The sequence below is a fragment of the Papilio machaon genome, chromosome 23 (genome assembly GCF_912999745.1).
Source record: "Papilio machaon chromosome 23, ilPapMach1.1, whole genome shotgun sequence".
Taxonomy (NCBI): Eukaryota; Metazoa; Arthropoda; class Insecta; order Lepidoptera; family Papilionidae; genus Papilio; species Papilio machaon.
The window spans coordinates 6,006,687-6,024,130 of NC_060008.1; the positions used below are offsets into that span (position 1 = coordinate 6,006,687).

The window sequence follows — 17,444 nt, forward strand, 5'->3', positions numbered from 1 at the left end:
CATTTCTATCCCAAATTTAAAGTGCACCTGAAAACGTAATTCTATCTGAGAGAGCTCGGTTGATCTACAATAACGAGTAGTACGGATTGACAATTTCGACTTTCAATCTTTCTTCTAGCAAAATAACCGAAGATTTTTGAAAAAATTACCTGCGAGATATAAAAAAAACCTAATTAGTCGCCTATGTGTTCTTTCAGACTATGTTCTACATCTGTGCCAAATTTCATCAAGATCCGTGGAGTGGAGGAGATATACCTTCTAACAAACCATCCATCCATGTAAACTTTTGTATTTATATTAGTAAGAAGTAAGATAACAAAAATCTGTGCAAAATAAGTATCAACAAGTTGGCGAAAGTTGTATAACCTTAGTCGGGACAAACTTCAACTTGTTTAAACTACTTTAAAAGTTTCAATTTAATAATTACTGTGACAATGGCTAGATTCAGAATTACTGAAGTAAAAGTTTAATTAACGAAACCTAAACTTTTCATGGATACACGCAAAATATATACAATGACACTGTTTAGATGTGACATTGTGTCTGCAACTAGTTTGCATTGTGTGATATTGATGTCATTAACCCGGGGGTCATCTCACTGCTCTCTGTTTACAAAAATAAAGTGCGGCCGGATTTTAGCGTAAATCAAGTTCAAACAAATCAGTCAGGTGGAGGTCGCACCAAGCGGCTGACCGCACTCCGTGCAAACATTTTTACGTCAATTGTTTTATGATTCACTCTTTTGATTTGTGATCATTTTTGCCCCTATATATAGTATTACATCACCATTCGTTGTTAAAACAATGTCCCAAACCGAAAAGTCAGGCGCGATCGGAGAAGGGACGCGCAGGCTACCACATAAGTCCACATAATTTAACGACAAATTGAAAACAAAATAACCGCACATGCATATGGTGCCGTGGTGACGCGATCTAATTTTTTTTATCGTGCGCGTATTTACACTCTGGTGAGAGGTCCAGCACAGCGTGGCGGTCTCGGTGCGGCCAAGGGTACCTGCGGGGCTTTCACTGCCGCCTACTTGCAGCCTGTCTACTTTTGTCCCAAATACTCGTATTGCAATCATACGTATTAATGAAGCAGAAATCTCACTCTGCTTTTCAATAAAAAAAGATAACCGGTTAAAAGATATCAAGTAAAATCTGTTTCGTCTGAAACGAATTCGTAAAGAAAACACAAGAACTGTTGTTGAATGTGGTCCTTTGGCCGACGACAGATAATATCGGCGGAATATATATTATGGTTCCGTAATTAGTAGCGTCGCTTGAGCCTTCATTCGGTCGCTGGAATAATATATTAAAAGCGAGCGACTGGATAGACGGTAATTGATGTCAAAAACTAGAACTATCGCCGGCAGAGAGCGCGGCAACGCGATTCCCAAAACGAGAGCAGTCGCCGCGCCAGTGTGGTCGGCGGGGGCGGAGGGGCGCGAGAGCGGGGTGGTACGAGTCTCACTGCAGCGCTACTCAAAGACGGTAGGCAGATGAAGCAGGAAGGTAATCTGATAGTGACACAAAAATTGTAGTAGCTTTTGAGCTTCTAACTTTTTTAAACAAAAGCGGGCACAGGCAAAAGCAATATTGGGAAGAAAGGCACCTAAATATTGTGCTTTTTTATTATTGGAACATAAATAATTACTTTGTTTATATCCTTTTCTGTACGAAACCATATAAGTCTAAGCTGTTTTAAGGAATTCGAGGACTTGCCCTTGAAAAGTCGGCTCAGATCAACTTAATAAATGGAAAGTACAGTGTGTGGTGACAACTCGCCCGCGCTCGCACCGCCGGTCTCCTCCGACTTATGGAGTGGTGAGCGCAGGCAATAACAACTGTATAGCACTCAACTAGTCTCTCAGTAGATCATTCTTATTCTTGGTTTAGTTGAATCTCACTGTAGTTATTTCTACTACGACTTTAAGTAGCGTTAGCTCGGGGTTTTCTGTAATTGGGCAATGTGTTAGCCCGCTATGATGTAACCCGAGCCTGGAGCATGGGGCCGGCGGGGGCGTGCGGCGGCCTAGCGACGGAAATCGAAAGTAGGCTCATTGCGACTTGCGAACGTCGGCTGACCTTTAGGCGCTGAGCCACACTATATCTGTACAAGCATCCTTAATTTATGTTCGACGACGGCCTTTTTATAAGATGCTAACGAGCGAGCGTTGATCAAATGACCCGATCATTTGCTCGCTAGCAAATTGTACTTTTGATATTTGATTAAATTATATTGATAGAGCTTTAAAGGAATTCTTTAACTTCCTTGAAAGCTGACGTATTCCGTTTGCAAAATAACAACAAGTGGAATTATACATGAATACAAAATGTACTTAATAAATTGTGGTACAGAGAATGAGGTTTGGTATGTGCAGTGGAAACGGCAATGGTGACGGCGACGCGGCTGCGTGTCGAAACGCGAAGCACGTGCAAGATAAGCACAATATAAAAACACTTGAGAACACCTCGCGCCTTATCAAATGTCATCACGAGATGCGCGCCCACCGCTCCCCCCCCGCCCCCCCGCCAGCACAGACACACAGCTGTATACATACGTACTAGCGTTGTAGTACTTTATTAGAGTACGATAATGGAAGTAATACAAATGATAGATAAATTGTTGAGATCTTCCAAACTGTAAATGATGACAACATATTCACAAATAATAAAAAACAAAACTTTGAGAAGTAGTTCTAAATGTAATCTTTGAGACAATGAGACTAATGTGATCTTTCTAATTATTACATAGGTATAATATAATAGGCTGGCCATCCGCCGCTGTAGAGCCAAGTTGTATAGCATCCAGCGACGGGTGTCCATACGGGTCGTACGAGGATACCGCACAATATCTTTTGAGGCGGCGACAATCTTGGCTCGATTTCCGCCACTGGACATATTAGCGGATATGGATGCGAGGATATATAACCGAGTTCGCGTCCTTCGCGAAGAGGGTAGGCCCATAGCAGGCAGTGTGCTTGAGATGGTGAGGCGGCAAGAACGACAGAACGCTATGACGACATGGCGCAATAGGCTATCGAGTGAACGAGTTGTGCATAAGCGCGTCGTTGAAGCACTTCTGCCAGTATTGGATGCCTGGATGAAGCGAAAAGAAGGAAGTCTTACTTTTCGGCTTACTCAAATAATCACCGGGCACGGCTGTTTCGGTGATTATCTGTATAGAATCGGACGGGAGGTATCGGACAGCTGCTTCCACTGTGATGGGAGTGCCGATACGGCTTCTCACACCCTGGCGGTATGTCCGGCATTGCAACCCGAGCGACTTACTCTGGTCCAACATATTGGGTCGGATCTATCTTTGCCAGCCGTCGTATCGGCGATGCTAAGCGGAACCTCAGCTTGGAGGGCAGTAGCCTCCTTTTGTGAAGCTGTTATGGTTAAAAAGGAGGCTGCTGAGCGAGATAGGGAGCGCGCGATAAACGCTCGGAGAGGTCGGCGGCGAGGCACCAGAACCTCGATATGAACGACCTTGACTACGTGCTGAACAGTCGTCATTGTGGTTGTAAACTAAAATGGGTTACGGGTTGGTAAGGTGTATAGGGTGGGGACCCTGAACACTATTAACGCAACCTTGAGAAGGACCATAAAGGTAGCGAAAATTCGCGCGAATTTGTAAGGAGTTGGGCTAGTCGTGTAGCAAAGCGAGGAGGGGCTGCGGTTGCGTTCCGTATGGAGATCCCGTGTCCCCCCGCTATCGCTGTTGGCGGCCACCGTGGGGTTTTAGTCGGTGCAGACCCGACATAACTTGTCTGTTTTCCCCAGACAGATAAGTATGCGTTAGGCATTTCCCCACGAAAAAAAAAAAAAAAAAAAAAAAAAAAAGGTATAATACACATACTAACTTTATCATAAAGTTATAAACATTGTCTATAATATTGTGTATGCTCACCAAAAAGTGCAAAACCTAGATTCAAAAGGATGAGGTCGCGTGGAGCGAACGGAAATAAAATACAACGCGACGTCCGCGTTATATAACGTCAGCGAAAGGAAACTGTTGTAAAGCCCGTACAGGGTGAGCGGGGGGTGAGCGGGGGTGAGCGCGGGCCGGGGCAGGGGTGTGCGCCAGAGGTGGGGGCGCGTGGGGTGGGAAGTTCTCAACTCCAACAAATTATAAGAGCAAACTTTTGTTGGGCAACGTCGCTATTTCTATATCGCATTTACTGGGTCAATGTCCCGCGGAGACGGCGCGGCGGGCGCAACGTTTTAAAGCGTCGCCACTCGCAACAGATGGATTTCCTCGAGCTCCTCATTTCGCACGATATCAGCTACTTGTGCATATTTTGCGGTTTGGCGTGTGGTGATGTGAGAATGTATTGATGGTCTTACAGACTGTTATCACATAATAGTTAATATCAATCGCTTTGTATTCCTCAAGCTCGCAAGTCATGGTCCTGGTTGAATGACCTATCAGCAACTCGAGGCAAAGAAGACGACTTTTACACTTTTACAATAAATACATGAGGCTAGAACATTCCTTGCTCTAGCCTTCTAACCTTCTTCACTCTAGCTTCTTCTAGGAAGAAAGTAGCAGCATTCAGTAAGCGTTAGAATTACCTCTCGAGACTGTCAATTTCCCGTAGTATTGTTTTTTCAATTCAAGTTTGTGACGTTATAAGCTTGAGAAAAGCTGATCTCCGCGATTGCTGTATGTCAATCTCAGTAGCATTAAATTTAAAAAGCTTAACGTTAATTTACGGATTAATATTTTTTATGTATCTAAAATATAAATAATTATTATCAAAGTAAAACGCATTTTACTGAATTTTAAATAGTACTGTACCTACTGGAAGAAAGTTTTGAATGTTAGATTTATTTAAACAATAACTTGTATCGGCTTCGCTACACTCTAATTGTTACAATAAACGTAATAGTAAATAGTAACGTTATAGTAACGCATAACGCAATGAAAACAAAGCAATTACAATGAGATGTGACAGTGCCTTGCCGGGAGCGGACCACGTGCGTTTGTTGATAATTATTTTGTCATTTATATCGTCGGCGGACGACGGCCGCGTCTGTCTGCACGCAACACAACAACATATTAAAATTACGTTTTTATTTTTTAGCCATAAACTACTATTAGTATGAGCTAATATATAACAAACAACCTTGACCTACAAGAACCGAGGCGGGTACATTTATAATGGTAACACTTTTCTCTCGTATCTTACACATTCATAACTAAACAAACAAGGGTTAGTTACAACTTCGTCCTTGCTCAGTGTAATCGTTATAAGACGATAGGCGATGTAACGGGTTGTCTGTCTCTGTCATAATAATTATGATAGCGGATAAGTCAAGGTACAAAATAGCATACGACCATAGCTAGTTATAGTCAGTTAGTTAGTTTTTCCTGTAGTTGACCGGCGCGGCGGCGGCCGGCAGGCGGCACGAAGGCTGCGAGGAGGCCGTTAAGCACACGCTGTGATTATTAAGCAGAACTTCTCTACCTACAATAGATTGTAACTATGTATTCATTTTCCTGACCTTTCTCTTACAAAAAGTTGGCACAAGACGTACTACTACTCTTTCATACATCTCTATTAACTATCATATCTGAATTCATTATTCCCTTCCTCTACCTTTGTCTCTTTATTATTTTAGTATTTTAATGTTAATTATATAAAAGTTATGTCATCCTGTTATCGTAGTGGCCGTTATGATAACGCAGGCTCTGAACTGATCTGTGCCAGTCAGACAGTGATGTCACCGCCCCTCCCCCAAACCCCTCAGCGGCGGCGTTCTAAGTGTTCTTAACGTGGATAATCAGCGCGACTTTGCAAACATTAATACTGAAAAATTATCTTTTAATTACGACCTAAATATCCTTAGCACGGCAATATCCGCAGCAACGAGCAATGCAAAACATCGAGAAACGATGCAAAAACTACTCGATTTTTCCCTTTCGAAAAAAAACAACTTATTCAGTGAGCTGGCTCACGCTATTGACACCCTAATTGCATTGGCATTATGCAGCAATGTCGTATGGTGGGGGCTGGGGGCGAACGAGACAAAGTGCAACGGCCCAGTTGTTGCCAGATAACAGCGAGATATGGGAGCTGCTGGCGCACGGCGCACGTCTCGCCGTACGAAAGCCAACGTGATGTTCCCGCGCCCGCGCACGCACCGGATACAAGCGTCACGCTGCGCCGTAAGCCATCATACTACTCTTGCTAATCACTTCCGGTTTCAATTTTGTCTTTGTGTCTATATACCTACCTAAAATCCATCTACTCTCACATTAGAAATATCGTAAAATCGTCGTATAATATGGGTTAATAAACAAAGAAACCTTTTGTGTCCATCCTAGTAGGAATCAAAGGCGTGAGAGCACACGTTCACCCTGCCCTCGTTACATGTGTACAAGGCAAGAGTCGCAGTGAAGGGTTGGCTTTACAAGTACAAGGCGATACACAAATTGCAGTGATTTTTGTGCACTAGCGTGCTCGGAGGTACGTGCATACGTGTACCTACGGCTGCTGCTGCGAGCTGCAATATACATATTTTTTTATAAGAGAAGGGGGAAAACGAGCAGCAGGAACACCAAGGTGTTCATCGACGCCCATGGAAATCTGCAATACCAGAGGTATCACAGATGCGTTGCCCGCCTTTGAGATGGTGATACGCTCGCTTCTTGAAGGACCCTAAGAACATAAACCTGACTCGACCACCTCAACGACATATCATTCGTTTAATTGTAATCAATTAATATTTTTACTAATCGTATACGAATGACCACTCGAGGCCCGACACATCTCACTCCGCACCCTCTACTTCACTGGATCGATAACGAATGCCGTAACCCAGGAGACACCAACCACATATAACCTACTACATTGAAGAGGAAACAGCAAATATATATTGATATATTAGACCAAATTTAATTGAATATAACAAGAATATAAGTATCCTAATTACACATGTACAATATGACAATTACATATTGAGTCTGTATATATTCGGTACAAGTATTTTTCATCTAATATTTAATGATGTTGCAAATTCAAACACAATCAATGGAAGCATCGTCTGTAATACTACAGATAATGCACTTGGCTCAGCCGAGAGTTGAACGCGACGGCTGAGCGTCAACAGACAATAAAACTGGGAGCAAGGTGACAGCAATGACGAAAATCAGGGCAAAAAGCGATCGTATTTTAGTGAATTAAGTTCGTTAGCCTTATACGGCGCAAAGTCGACGTCGCAGTTCCGCCTTTCTACGATCGATAGTGCAGTATCCTTCGCAGCTCGCAGCTCTCGTCGCTCGAGCTGGCCACGTGAGCCGCGCTATGTACATGCTATGTACTGCTGCCATTTACTGCACCGTGTATGTACATGTGTGTATGTACTGCGCCCGAGCTGACCGATGCGGCTTGCGGTCACTGCGTAACGAATTGCTTTTGGGGTTCTATATAAACTTTTATGTCTATGCAGTTTGAATTGATTTGTTTGTTATTTCTACCTCAATATTAGAAAAAGTTTGTTTTAAGAGGCAAAGGTAACTCAATGGTTTATATCCTGGAATATAATCAAAAGGTTTTGAGATGGATTACGTTTTTCAAAAATATCCATATTTCCTCATAATAGATTCATATACTTAATAGTATTGTACTAAGTAAATTCTGACGACTGAATTCCACTTGTATCAATACAAATTATCATCCCACTTCATACTCTTTAACAAACACAGACGATATCGTATATTGATACAATAGTCACGGCACTAGGACACAGCTGTTAGAGTGACATCTGTCTGCCACTAAACTTACGTCACATCAGCAAAGCTGGGAGTTTCTAAGTACACATAGTAAAAGAAGAAACGACAGCAAACTAGGAACCCTTGACAATTGACAGTAAGCATAGTGCCATTCCTAATTTGGGTACGCACTACAATTCTTACGGACCAAACTTTGGTATAACATATGATATGATAACTGTTTATTATTTACGTCTTTACTTTTTATAATGTATATAATACTAGCTGTAGCCCGCGACTCCGTATGCGCGGAATTAAAAAAACGTAATAAATAGCCTATATGTTCTTCGAGACGACGTTATACATCTATGCCAAATTTCATCAAGATCCGCTGAGCCGTTCCGGAGTTACCTTCAAGCAATCATCAATCCATCCATCTAAACTTTGCATTTATACTGATATAGTAAGATTGTATTATGTAGTATAATATATGTTATTCAAGAAGGGCGGTATTTCGTTCACACCTGAAACAGACGAATGTATGCGTAGATGTATGAATGTAGAAGAAGCTAGAAATGTGTGTAAGGACCGCGTCAAATGGAGGTCTATGTTCTCTGCTTACCTCTCTGGGTTAGGGATGCGAGTTATGTTGTTGTATAATATGCTACAACCAGTAATGGATATAGTGTTTATAACAATATATGAAGATTACAAGCCGTTTGTTCCCAAGAGTTACTAAGTTCAGGTCTGGGGACTGAATTGAGACCCCGCTATTAAAAAAAGGCTTTTTTCAAAACATGTAGGAAGCTCTAAGTCTTAGATATACATAGGTACAAAATTTCTGGCGTGTTTCTCAAGGAATTTAACCGTATCTAGGACATATTCTCAGACATGTTGTGACAGGGAATAGAAATTTAAATGTGATTTTGAAAATCCAGGTACACAGGCGCATGTACTATTACTACAGAACTGGTTCGAGGAGTTACGTAAAGAGCGTGGCGGGGTGCGGGGGTGCGGGTGTACGACGGGGAGGGCGGGGTGGGGATCTGCCCTGCACAAAGTGTAGTGCTCACAATGCCGGCGACCGCAGCTCCCTCCCCCGCAGCCCGCACACCCGCCCCCCGGCGCGCTCGCGGTAAAAGGACACCTGTGCGCTACATTATAATTCATGGACACGTCGAATTTTAAATGCACGCCGAAATACACTTTATATCTAATTTAGTTTAGGTCTCATTCAATTAACCGTGCGGTTACGATCTCGCAGTACTTTCGTCGTACGTACGAGTTGGTAACGGCGAAAACCTCCGCGAACGAGAGCGGGGGTCTCGTTCTGTGTAAATGAGTAAAAGCACTCACGCCTGTGACCTCGATGACTGAGCCGACATCGTGGCATCACAGGCGGAGCGCTCCTGACACACCTCTCACTACCTCCACATGCAAGTACCTACTTACTAAGTAGGCATTCGTGGAAGTCATGAGACGTACAAACATACGATAGTTCAAATTTATAAATTAAAAAATATGCAGAAATTAAGAAATATGACGCTAGTCTCAGTTGTTGGCAAGGCGCGCTGTTCTTAGTGCATACGACGTCAACTGACACTAACGTACACTACAGTTTGTTTATTTTGTATATATGTAACATAGTAACATATACGTCCGACATATACCTATATACATACATACGACATAAACATCAAAGCAAATACTTTATACATATTTGCAAAAGTTAGAGACGAACCTTCTAGGAAACTTCGGCCCTTCGGCTATTCTTTGTGACAAAGAATAATTCCATTTCCAGTTCCCGCGTCGGAAGTGGCAGGGAAGGGAACGTCCGCAGGAAGGACTCGACACGTAGTTTCTGCGCGTGACTACTAACTATTCTATACTAACTAGTGCTCCCGTGTAGAATCTTTTGAAATTGCACATACATCTTAGTTTGAATTCATCATTTAAAACATCCCATTCGTTTCACAGACTACACTGCATCTGCAACGCCGCCGCTCGACTGTAAGCCATTCATCGCCATATTTCACGTACGCCCACAAACTCAAATACATAGGTATACGTATAGTATAGATAGATGTGATCTTTTGGAAAATATTTCATCTGTACATTATGATGTTATAACATTATCTGTCATGTTTCTTACAAGTTAATATTGCGTGTATATATAATTTTTTGTGCAACTATCCGGTGTAACGTCTTTTTTACTATTTCTGAATCGTGTCCATAGAGTGAGGTCTGCGGGAGATGGCGCACCGATAACATCGACCATTAGCAAACCTCGTCGTAACCGGCCGCGGCCGCGGACGTCTCGCGCATATCATTATGTTTGATGACCAAACTTAATTATTAAAAACATAAAGCAAGTTCAAGACTTTAAATTTGCACTATAGCATCGAGTCGGTGCGAGTTTCGACAAATCGAGTCTTAGCATATCTTTAAAGAATTAGAATACCAGTTTTTTTTCTCGTGTCTATGCATTTTGAATCTTATCTTGTAGCGTATAAGGATTATTTGGTCGATGTATGTATTTGTGAATATGTAAATGATATTGTATATAATTGCACGGCGCCGAATCTTTCGAGGCGAGCTCAGCCTTGAATGTGTAAAACACGGGCGCTCCGGTCGGCCGGAGGCTCGCTGTTCGTGCCGCGCTGCGTGCACAATGTACACGCGCACGCACACGGGACCTCAAGTACCCTGAGGTTTTATAAGAATGGCTGCTTACGAATTGACTCTATCATAATATATCAACCACCGATCTTAATAAACGAAATGGCATTTGTTAAAATTGTAAAACAAAGTAATGATTCAGATTTAAAAAAAACATGACAAATGTAAGTGTTTGTAACAAAAGTAGTGAACATAAGCTACGTCAGTTTACTAAACACTGTGATACATTGATGGTCAAATGTCTGTGAAGGTCATCAGGCTATCGTATGTCAATGGTTTGAAGGTGAAAATATTTATAATTTGTCTATTGCTAACAACAAAACAACATAACTCACGCCCGTAACACAAAAGGATAGTATGTGACTGAGGACCTCCATTTAGCGCATCACGTCGCATAAACACATCTACGAAACAGGCGTCGGTTTCGGGTGCTCTAAATATCGCCCTTCTTGAGTTTTTTTTAATCTGTACAGTAAAAGTTTCATTCATCCTATCTACATATCCAAACACCGTCTACTCACAACATCGTCTTTTAAACACAGCTGTAGGGGCAGATTACAGCAGTATTCCTTCAGTCACTCCTATCATACATCTAAAAGATTTCCACTGCAATAATCTACCTCACATCCTTATCCTGCCAAACTCATCTCTCATTTCTATACATTAATGTGACAACATGATGTGCTACACACAAGCACAAACGGTGCCGACACCTTACACTTGTAAACTGTCTAGTGTAGGTTTACAATAAGGAACTGCTTATGTAACCATTAGAGAACTCTGAGTATATACCTACTACCTGCCTATTACCATGTTTGCAATTTATTTTTGAGAACCTCTAGGTAGTGGGTATTGTCTCATATAATCTTGAAAACAAGGATTTGTATAGGGAGTTAAATAGGAGTTTAAATTTTGATCTTACTACTCGTAATATTAGAAATGTGAATGTTTAGAAGGATGGATGAATGGATGTTTGTTTGAAGGTATCTCCAGAATGGCTTAACGGATCTTAATGAAATTTGGCACGGTTGTAGAAAATATTCTGGAAGAACATATAGGCTACTTATAAAGTTTGTTTTAATGCCGTGCGGCTACAGTACAGCTTATTGTAATACAAGTGCATAACAATGACTTACATTGTTCTATGATATGTACAAGGCTAGGAGGGCAATGTGGCAATGGCAAGGAGGGCAATGGGAACTATTTATAGAGCAGCCAACAATTACATTAACTTATTATTTAAAAGTATAACTAGTTTGTTATATTTAAAGTATTTAAATATAATTAGAAAGTTGCTATTGATTATTATAACTTTTACACCAAAAAAATTAGTTGTGAAGGCGCTGTAACATTTGCACATAAATACAGTATTGATGGAACATTGACTTGTTCAATATTTATCACATAATGTCCTTCTAAATAACTATCTAACTAATATTATAAACTAGCTATTACCCGCGACTTCGTCCGCGCGGAACAAAAAAAAATGGACACAAGATAAAAAAGTTCCTATGTCCGTCTCCTAGTTCTAAGCATCAATTTTCAGCTAAATCAATTCGACCGATCTTGAGTTATAAATAGTGTAACTAACACGACTTTCTTTTTTATATATATAGATGAGTAAGTTTGGATGTTTTTTTACAAGATATCTCCAGAACCACTTAACGGATCTTGATGACATTTGGAACGGTTGTAGAACATAGTCTGGAAGAACACATAGGCTACTTATAAAGGTTTTTTTTTTTAATTCTTAAGTGAATATGAAAATAAAAATGAAATGTAATTTAAAGAATGACATAATAGTGAATATGTACAGTATAATTAATTAACATAGCTGGTTAAAGTTTATTACCTTATTGAATATTAATGTATGGTAACATATATACTGTAGTAGTATGTACATATACAAGTATATGTGTTGAGTGCAGGATTGGTGGAGTCAGGGGCCAAGGGTCAATGTCTAGCCGCTTTGTGGGGATACAGGTTTTGTGTTGCTTTCATTTTACACATATAAAGTGTGCATTTACATTAAAATGTAAAATCTAATAGGATTTCACTAACGGCAACTGGCAACATTAATGGAGAAATGTGGACATTGTCAATGTGGGAAAGTGGAGAAATTTATAAGCAGGATTTTTTTTAATTTAATTATTTTACTGTTGAAATATTATATAATATTAATGATTATTGTCTTGTGCTACAAATACCAGTCTCATTTTTACTAGCTTAGTGATGATGTTGTTATTGGGTAGGAATAAAAATATTTGAGATGCTGCATCTGAGTTAAGAAGTGAAGAGCAAGCTTGATAGTAATCATTACATAAGAGCAAAATCCCTATAGATAAAAGCAATATAAAAAAAGTTATGACAGATATTTGAGGTTAGTTTCTGCATCTGTTTCAAGAATGTGATCAAGGATTAATCCCAAAGGTTCTTATTTGAGTGTAATACTGTCTTGGTGTCCTCTTAAAGAAAACTGACAATTAATAGAATATTAGTGATGATGTGATTTTAGGTGTGTTTACTATTGGCTATAATGTAATTCAAATCTTAAATATAATTCCTTTCAATGTACTGACGAGCTACGACTTGGTCAAGGAATTTATCTGAACACTGGCAAAGGTTTACAACCGTAATAGATGTATAGTCTATAGATTTCCTTTTTGTACAGTGTATTTGGGAGCATAAAAGTAAGGCAAAAGAAGGCCTCTGGAGGTCTTTAGTAAATTTCATCATACATTACTGAATTACAACACAAAACGACATTAAGAAAATCAACTCTCAAAAGATCATGTTTGTATGAAACACTCTATTTATCTTACTAATATTATGATTGAAAGATGTATGAACCAATATTTGACAGAAGGTATTTTCAGAACGGCAGAAAATTTGGCATGGATGTAGAACATAGTCTGAAAGAACACATGATATTTTAGACACAGCTTTGTGAAACATATTTAAATAAACAAATTATGATACATAACAGATACATTTTGTAACAGTAATGGTAAAAGGGAGTATATTAATGAGATCAACCTAATTAGTTTTAAAACAACTGTCCCAATATGAAATACTAATTAGATTCTACTATGAAACCAAAACCTGATGACACACAGAAGCAACCACACCATTCATTTACATACATATGCATGATACATCACATCTTAAAGTATATCAACATATAATTTGTGCAATTGCATTATCAGAATATATTATTACTATTAACTTAACAAAGCTTTGTTGAGGTAATTAATGTGAACACATGATATGGCAAAAATTATCAATAGGACAGTTTCCAATTGGTGAAAAGATTGTCAAAATTGTTTCAGTACTTTTATGTCCAAGTTATCAAATATCCGCATTATCCTTGTGATGATCAATTCCGTAGCATGTTTGACTGTTGTTAAAACTTATAATTCAATCAGCAATGTTACATATTTAGTACTTAGTACTGTTACATTATGCAGTTTGCCTCTATATATAAAATCAGAAGCAAACTAACAACAAATTTAAATAATTTTTCATTGATAAATAATGTAAAGGTGATGATACTATATTCTTAAACAATGTTTCACATTTTCATTTTAATATTGAATAAAATAAGTTTTAATATTTGTTTATGCTCGTAAATCAATAAAAACTTAATTAAACAATTATATGCACAACTGCACAATTACATAATATTAAATTAATAAGTAATAATATGACTGTGGGTGTGTTGTGTCATATAAATTTATTGTATCCGCTGGCAGTCAATTAATGTTGAGGAATGGGCCATTACTCTTATTAACAACAATCAAGTGTTCTACCACTACTCTCATTCATACAAATTACATATTGTAAACACATATGTGTATTTTTAGTAAACAACAGTTTGTACAGATAGCAACAGTGTTTGTTTATCTTGATGTGTGCAAGTTGTAGTGAGTTTATGATAATGTAATTGAAGCAGCATTTGCTAGTTAACTGGAATGAAGTGACTAGTTTCTTTGTAACAAGATTAAATGTCACCTGAGCATGAGGACGGCCTGTTCTCATGGATCTCTGCAATCACAGCGCTGTCTGTCACCTCCCTCCGATGCAATCACATGAAGCACTCAATACAAAACCCCAACACCACAGTGACAGCCCAATCCGAGGATCCACTAAGCTAACGTTGGCACAACACGACACATGGGCCTGCAGACACCAGCTGCTAGCCACTCTCTCTGAACACACAACACATATTTTCACACTCACTTAACACTAACTTGTTTTTACAACACACATTGCTTTTAAAACGTTTATGCGTTTTTTTACGTCTAATTGTGTATCGACTTTAAGTTATGATACAAATCACGACCTAACCTCAAAATATATCACGAAATGGAAAAATGACAATCACAGATGTTTTTAATTACAGTAACAACGTAACGACAACAACGCGATACTCGTTCGACATCAAAAATGATAAAGAACAGAGAGGCGGATCATCTCGGACTTATGGTACGGATTTGTGGGCAAAATGCTTTGTTTGAGAGTTAGGTAGTTACAGCCTTCGCTTCACTGTACGTTAGATATAGGTAGGCGCGTACGTTAATGTGTGCAGTGCACGGCGTATGTTCACCTAGCCATAATTCACTCGGCGGTTCGGAGAGCGAGGGACGGCGCTCCGCTCACGCCGCCCGAGACAAAGGGCGGCGCGACAGGTTCCCTGCGAGCGCACAAAAACTGTAAACACGATTTTGATTTATGAGCGTTTGGTTGCGAATCATTGATGTACGCTCTGCGGACTGCGGAGCGGAGGCGGTCACGCTCGGCCGCCGCGCTGAGATCGCTATCGGCGGCGGCGCCTTCGCGGGGCGACGTCGCCGTGTCCTCGCACTCCGAAATGGCGCAACGTAGCGGAGGCCGTGACGCCGCACGGCCGAGAGAATGTCGGCACCGCGCGGGAGCGAGAAGCGAGCGCGCACCGAACGTTTCGCAACCGCCAACAGCGGATGGGATCGCGGCGACCAAAATAATTCGCCGCGTAAGTGCGGCCACGGGGCACGAGGCGACACGATACTCACGGCCTGGCCGCACGCAGCGGGTCGGCGGCGGCGTCCATGGCGCGCCCAGGCCCTGGCCGCGGCCGGGCTCCGGCCCCTCAGCCGAGCGACGCAACACTCTTCGATCTCACTCGGAACCCTCCGAGAAACACTGTCGCACCATTTTGACGACACTGCACATCGACCGCGACGATTCAATACGCGTATAAACACCCCGCGAACGGTGTTTTGTTACATAGGATGACTTTTCTTTGAAAAATCAATATACATTTTCCCAGACTTAGATACGGACGAGTCGATGTCCAGCGCAGGTTATGTGCGTGAAGTTTGCAAGCTTTTTTAGCGCACCGGTGTTACCAACAATTTTTTGCTCATTTTTTTGTTTGTGTGTTGTGATTTTTTTTCTGTGATTTGCGGCAAACTTCATGCTATTCTATCAGCTTGGGTCTCTAATAATACTCGCATGCGCGCACAGTGGCGCCGCCCGAAAGCCTAATGCATCTGCTATGGAAAAATTAGGTACTAAAATACTCTACAAAATAAACCCATATTTGTTTGACGTCTCTTGTAAGATTTTTGGAATTTTTAAATGAAAAGAAACATCGAAATATAATCTATGACTTTATGTATGCCTTATAAATATTATTAGGAAGAAAGTAGAAAACGAGAACTAAAACAAAACATGATCAAAAAATAGTTTATTTTAAATTTGTATTTACAATATATCTTTGAAAAATATGAAGAGATCTCCTCGTCTGTGTCGATATGGCGATTCAGGGTTAAGTTGGAGGAGTTGAATCTCACTTTAAGCATAAAAAGTGAAGAGATCACACCTCCACTTAATCCGTCACGCATTAAGATCAAAGTTTCAGCATTGGCGCCGCGATCGGCCACGTGGCATGTGGCATGTGGGGTCAGACTCCACGCGTGAGCTGGAAAGATAGATCTGGCAGGCCTATACAATAAACTGTCTAGATCCCCCGTCCAACTCAGACGTGGAGTCGTGTCGTAGTTCCACGAACTGAAAAAATAAATATCCATTAAATGCGATGCCTACGTGTTTGCCGAGCGTGACAATCGCAGAGCGCTATCACCGCTCGGAAAGGTGCGGCTGCGCCCTGATAAGAGTAACGTCGCTCTCGAACGATCGCACATCGAACTCACGGTACAAATGTAATACATACTTTGCTACAAACCGACGCCCTCGGATTAGGCCACATGTGTCACGAGAACACTATAATATCTAATTATATATATATATATACAACTAACATTACGTAATTCTTGTTAAACTATGACACTTACAGCGTGTTAAGCGCACTTTTTTACAATACATATATTAGAATAGGTTGTGATATTTAAAAAAAAATAGATCGTGGCAGCGATGGACATAAACAGAAAATAACAACGAATGGACAAAGGATAAGTATTGCATCAGCCTGGGGACACCACGAGTTACCCTGACGCTGAGGCTCCGCCTGTGCCGGGAGTCCTGGCGACGCGGGAGTGCGCCGGGAGCGCGGCAGTGCGGGCGCGGCTTCGGCTGCAGCAATCGCGGCGAACTTCGATAGAGAGCCGATCGATCGATGGGCCCATATTTATACACTCTTCGATATCTCGCGATACGATATCGATATCTGCCACGAGGTGCGAACGTCCACCATGATCGCCGATAAGATTTCACGAGCCGGGGAATCGATTGGTTCCCGGGGCGATATGACGGCGCAAACACTCCACTCCGCCAATCGGCAGCGCTTCGATAAGCTGGGGCTCCGCGGTCGTAGGGCTCCTCGGGCGCTGCGCAGTCGACCGGGGCCGTCGCCTCCGGCCCGCTATCTGCCCGCGCCGACTCCATCACAATGACGAGTTGTTTGCCCTGGAGATACACGTTTATTACGTTATATCTCGTTCGCAATAGATAATTACTTACACTATTCTCTCTATAGCATCGGCTGGTGTAAGCTGTTCAAATAATTATCAAGTTTCAATGAAACCTAGTCTATTAGTTGTCTG

General features: G+C 41.1%; 2 protein-coding genes across 2 annotated transcripts in view; both read right to left on the reverse strand.

Moving 5' to 3' along the window:
• Positions 1-15,971, reverse strand: part of LOC106707729 (trithorax group protein osa) — a 36,383-nt gene extending 20,412 nt beyond the window's left edge. The window contains exon 1 of the mRNA XM_045683810.1: positions 15,453-15,971. Coding sequence (XP_045539766.1) covers positions 15,453-15,490 — 38 coding nt within the window. The 5' untranslated portion in view covers positions 15,491-15,971. The remainder of the gene's footprint in view (positions 1-15,452) is intronic.
• A 181-nt stretch (positions 15,972-16,152) lies between these two features.
• On the reverse strand, positions 16,153-17,387 carry LOC106707752. Its single transcript, XM_014499171.2, has 2 exons — positions 16,891-17,387; positions 16,153-16,452 (listed from the first exon to the last, which is right to left on the reverse strand). The coding sequence occupies exons 1-2, from the start codon at positions 17,284-17,286 to the stop codon at positions 16,387-16,389; spliced, it is 462 nt and encodes a 153-aa protein (XP_014354657.1). The 5' UTR covers positions 17,287-17,387; the 3' UTR covers positions 16,153-16,386.
• Between the last annotated feature and the right edge of the window lie 57 nt (positions 17,388-17,444).

Coding starts and splice junctions, on each gene's coding strand:
- LOC106707752 (XM_014499171.2), bottom strand. CDS start 17,286: ATGGAGTCGGCGCGGGCAGATAGCGGGCCGGAGGCGACGGCCCCGGTC. Junction 16,453..16,890: donor GGCGGAGCCTCAGCGTCAGG/GTAACTCGTGGT, acceptor TTATTTTTTCAG/TTCGTGGAACTACGACACGA.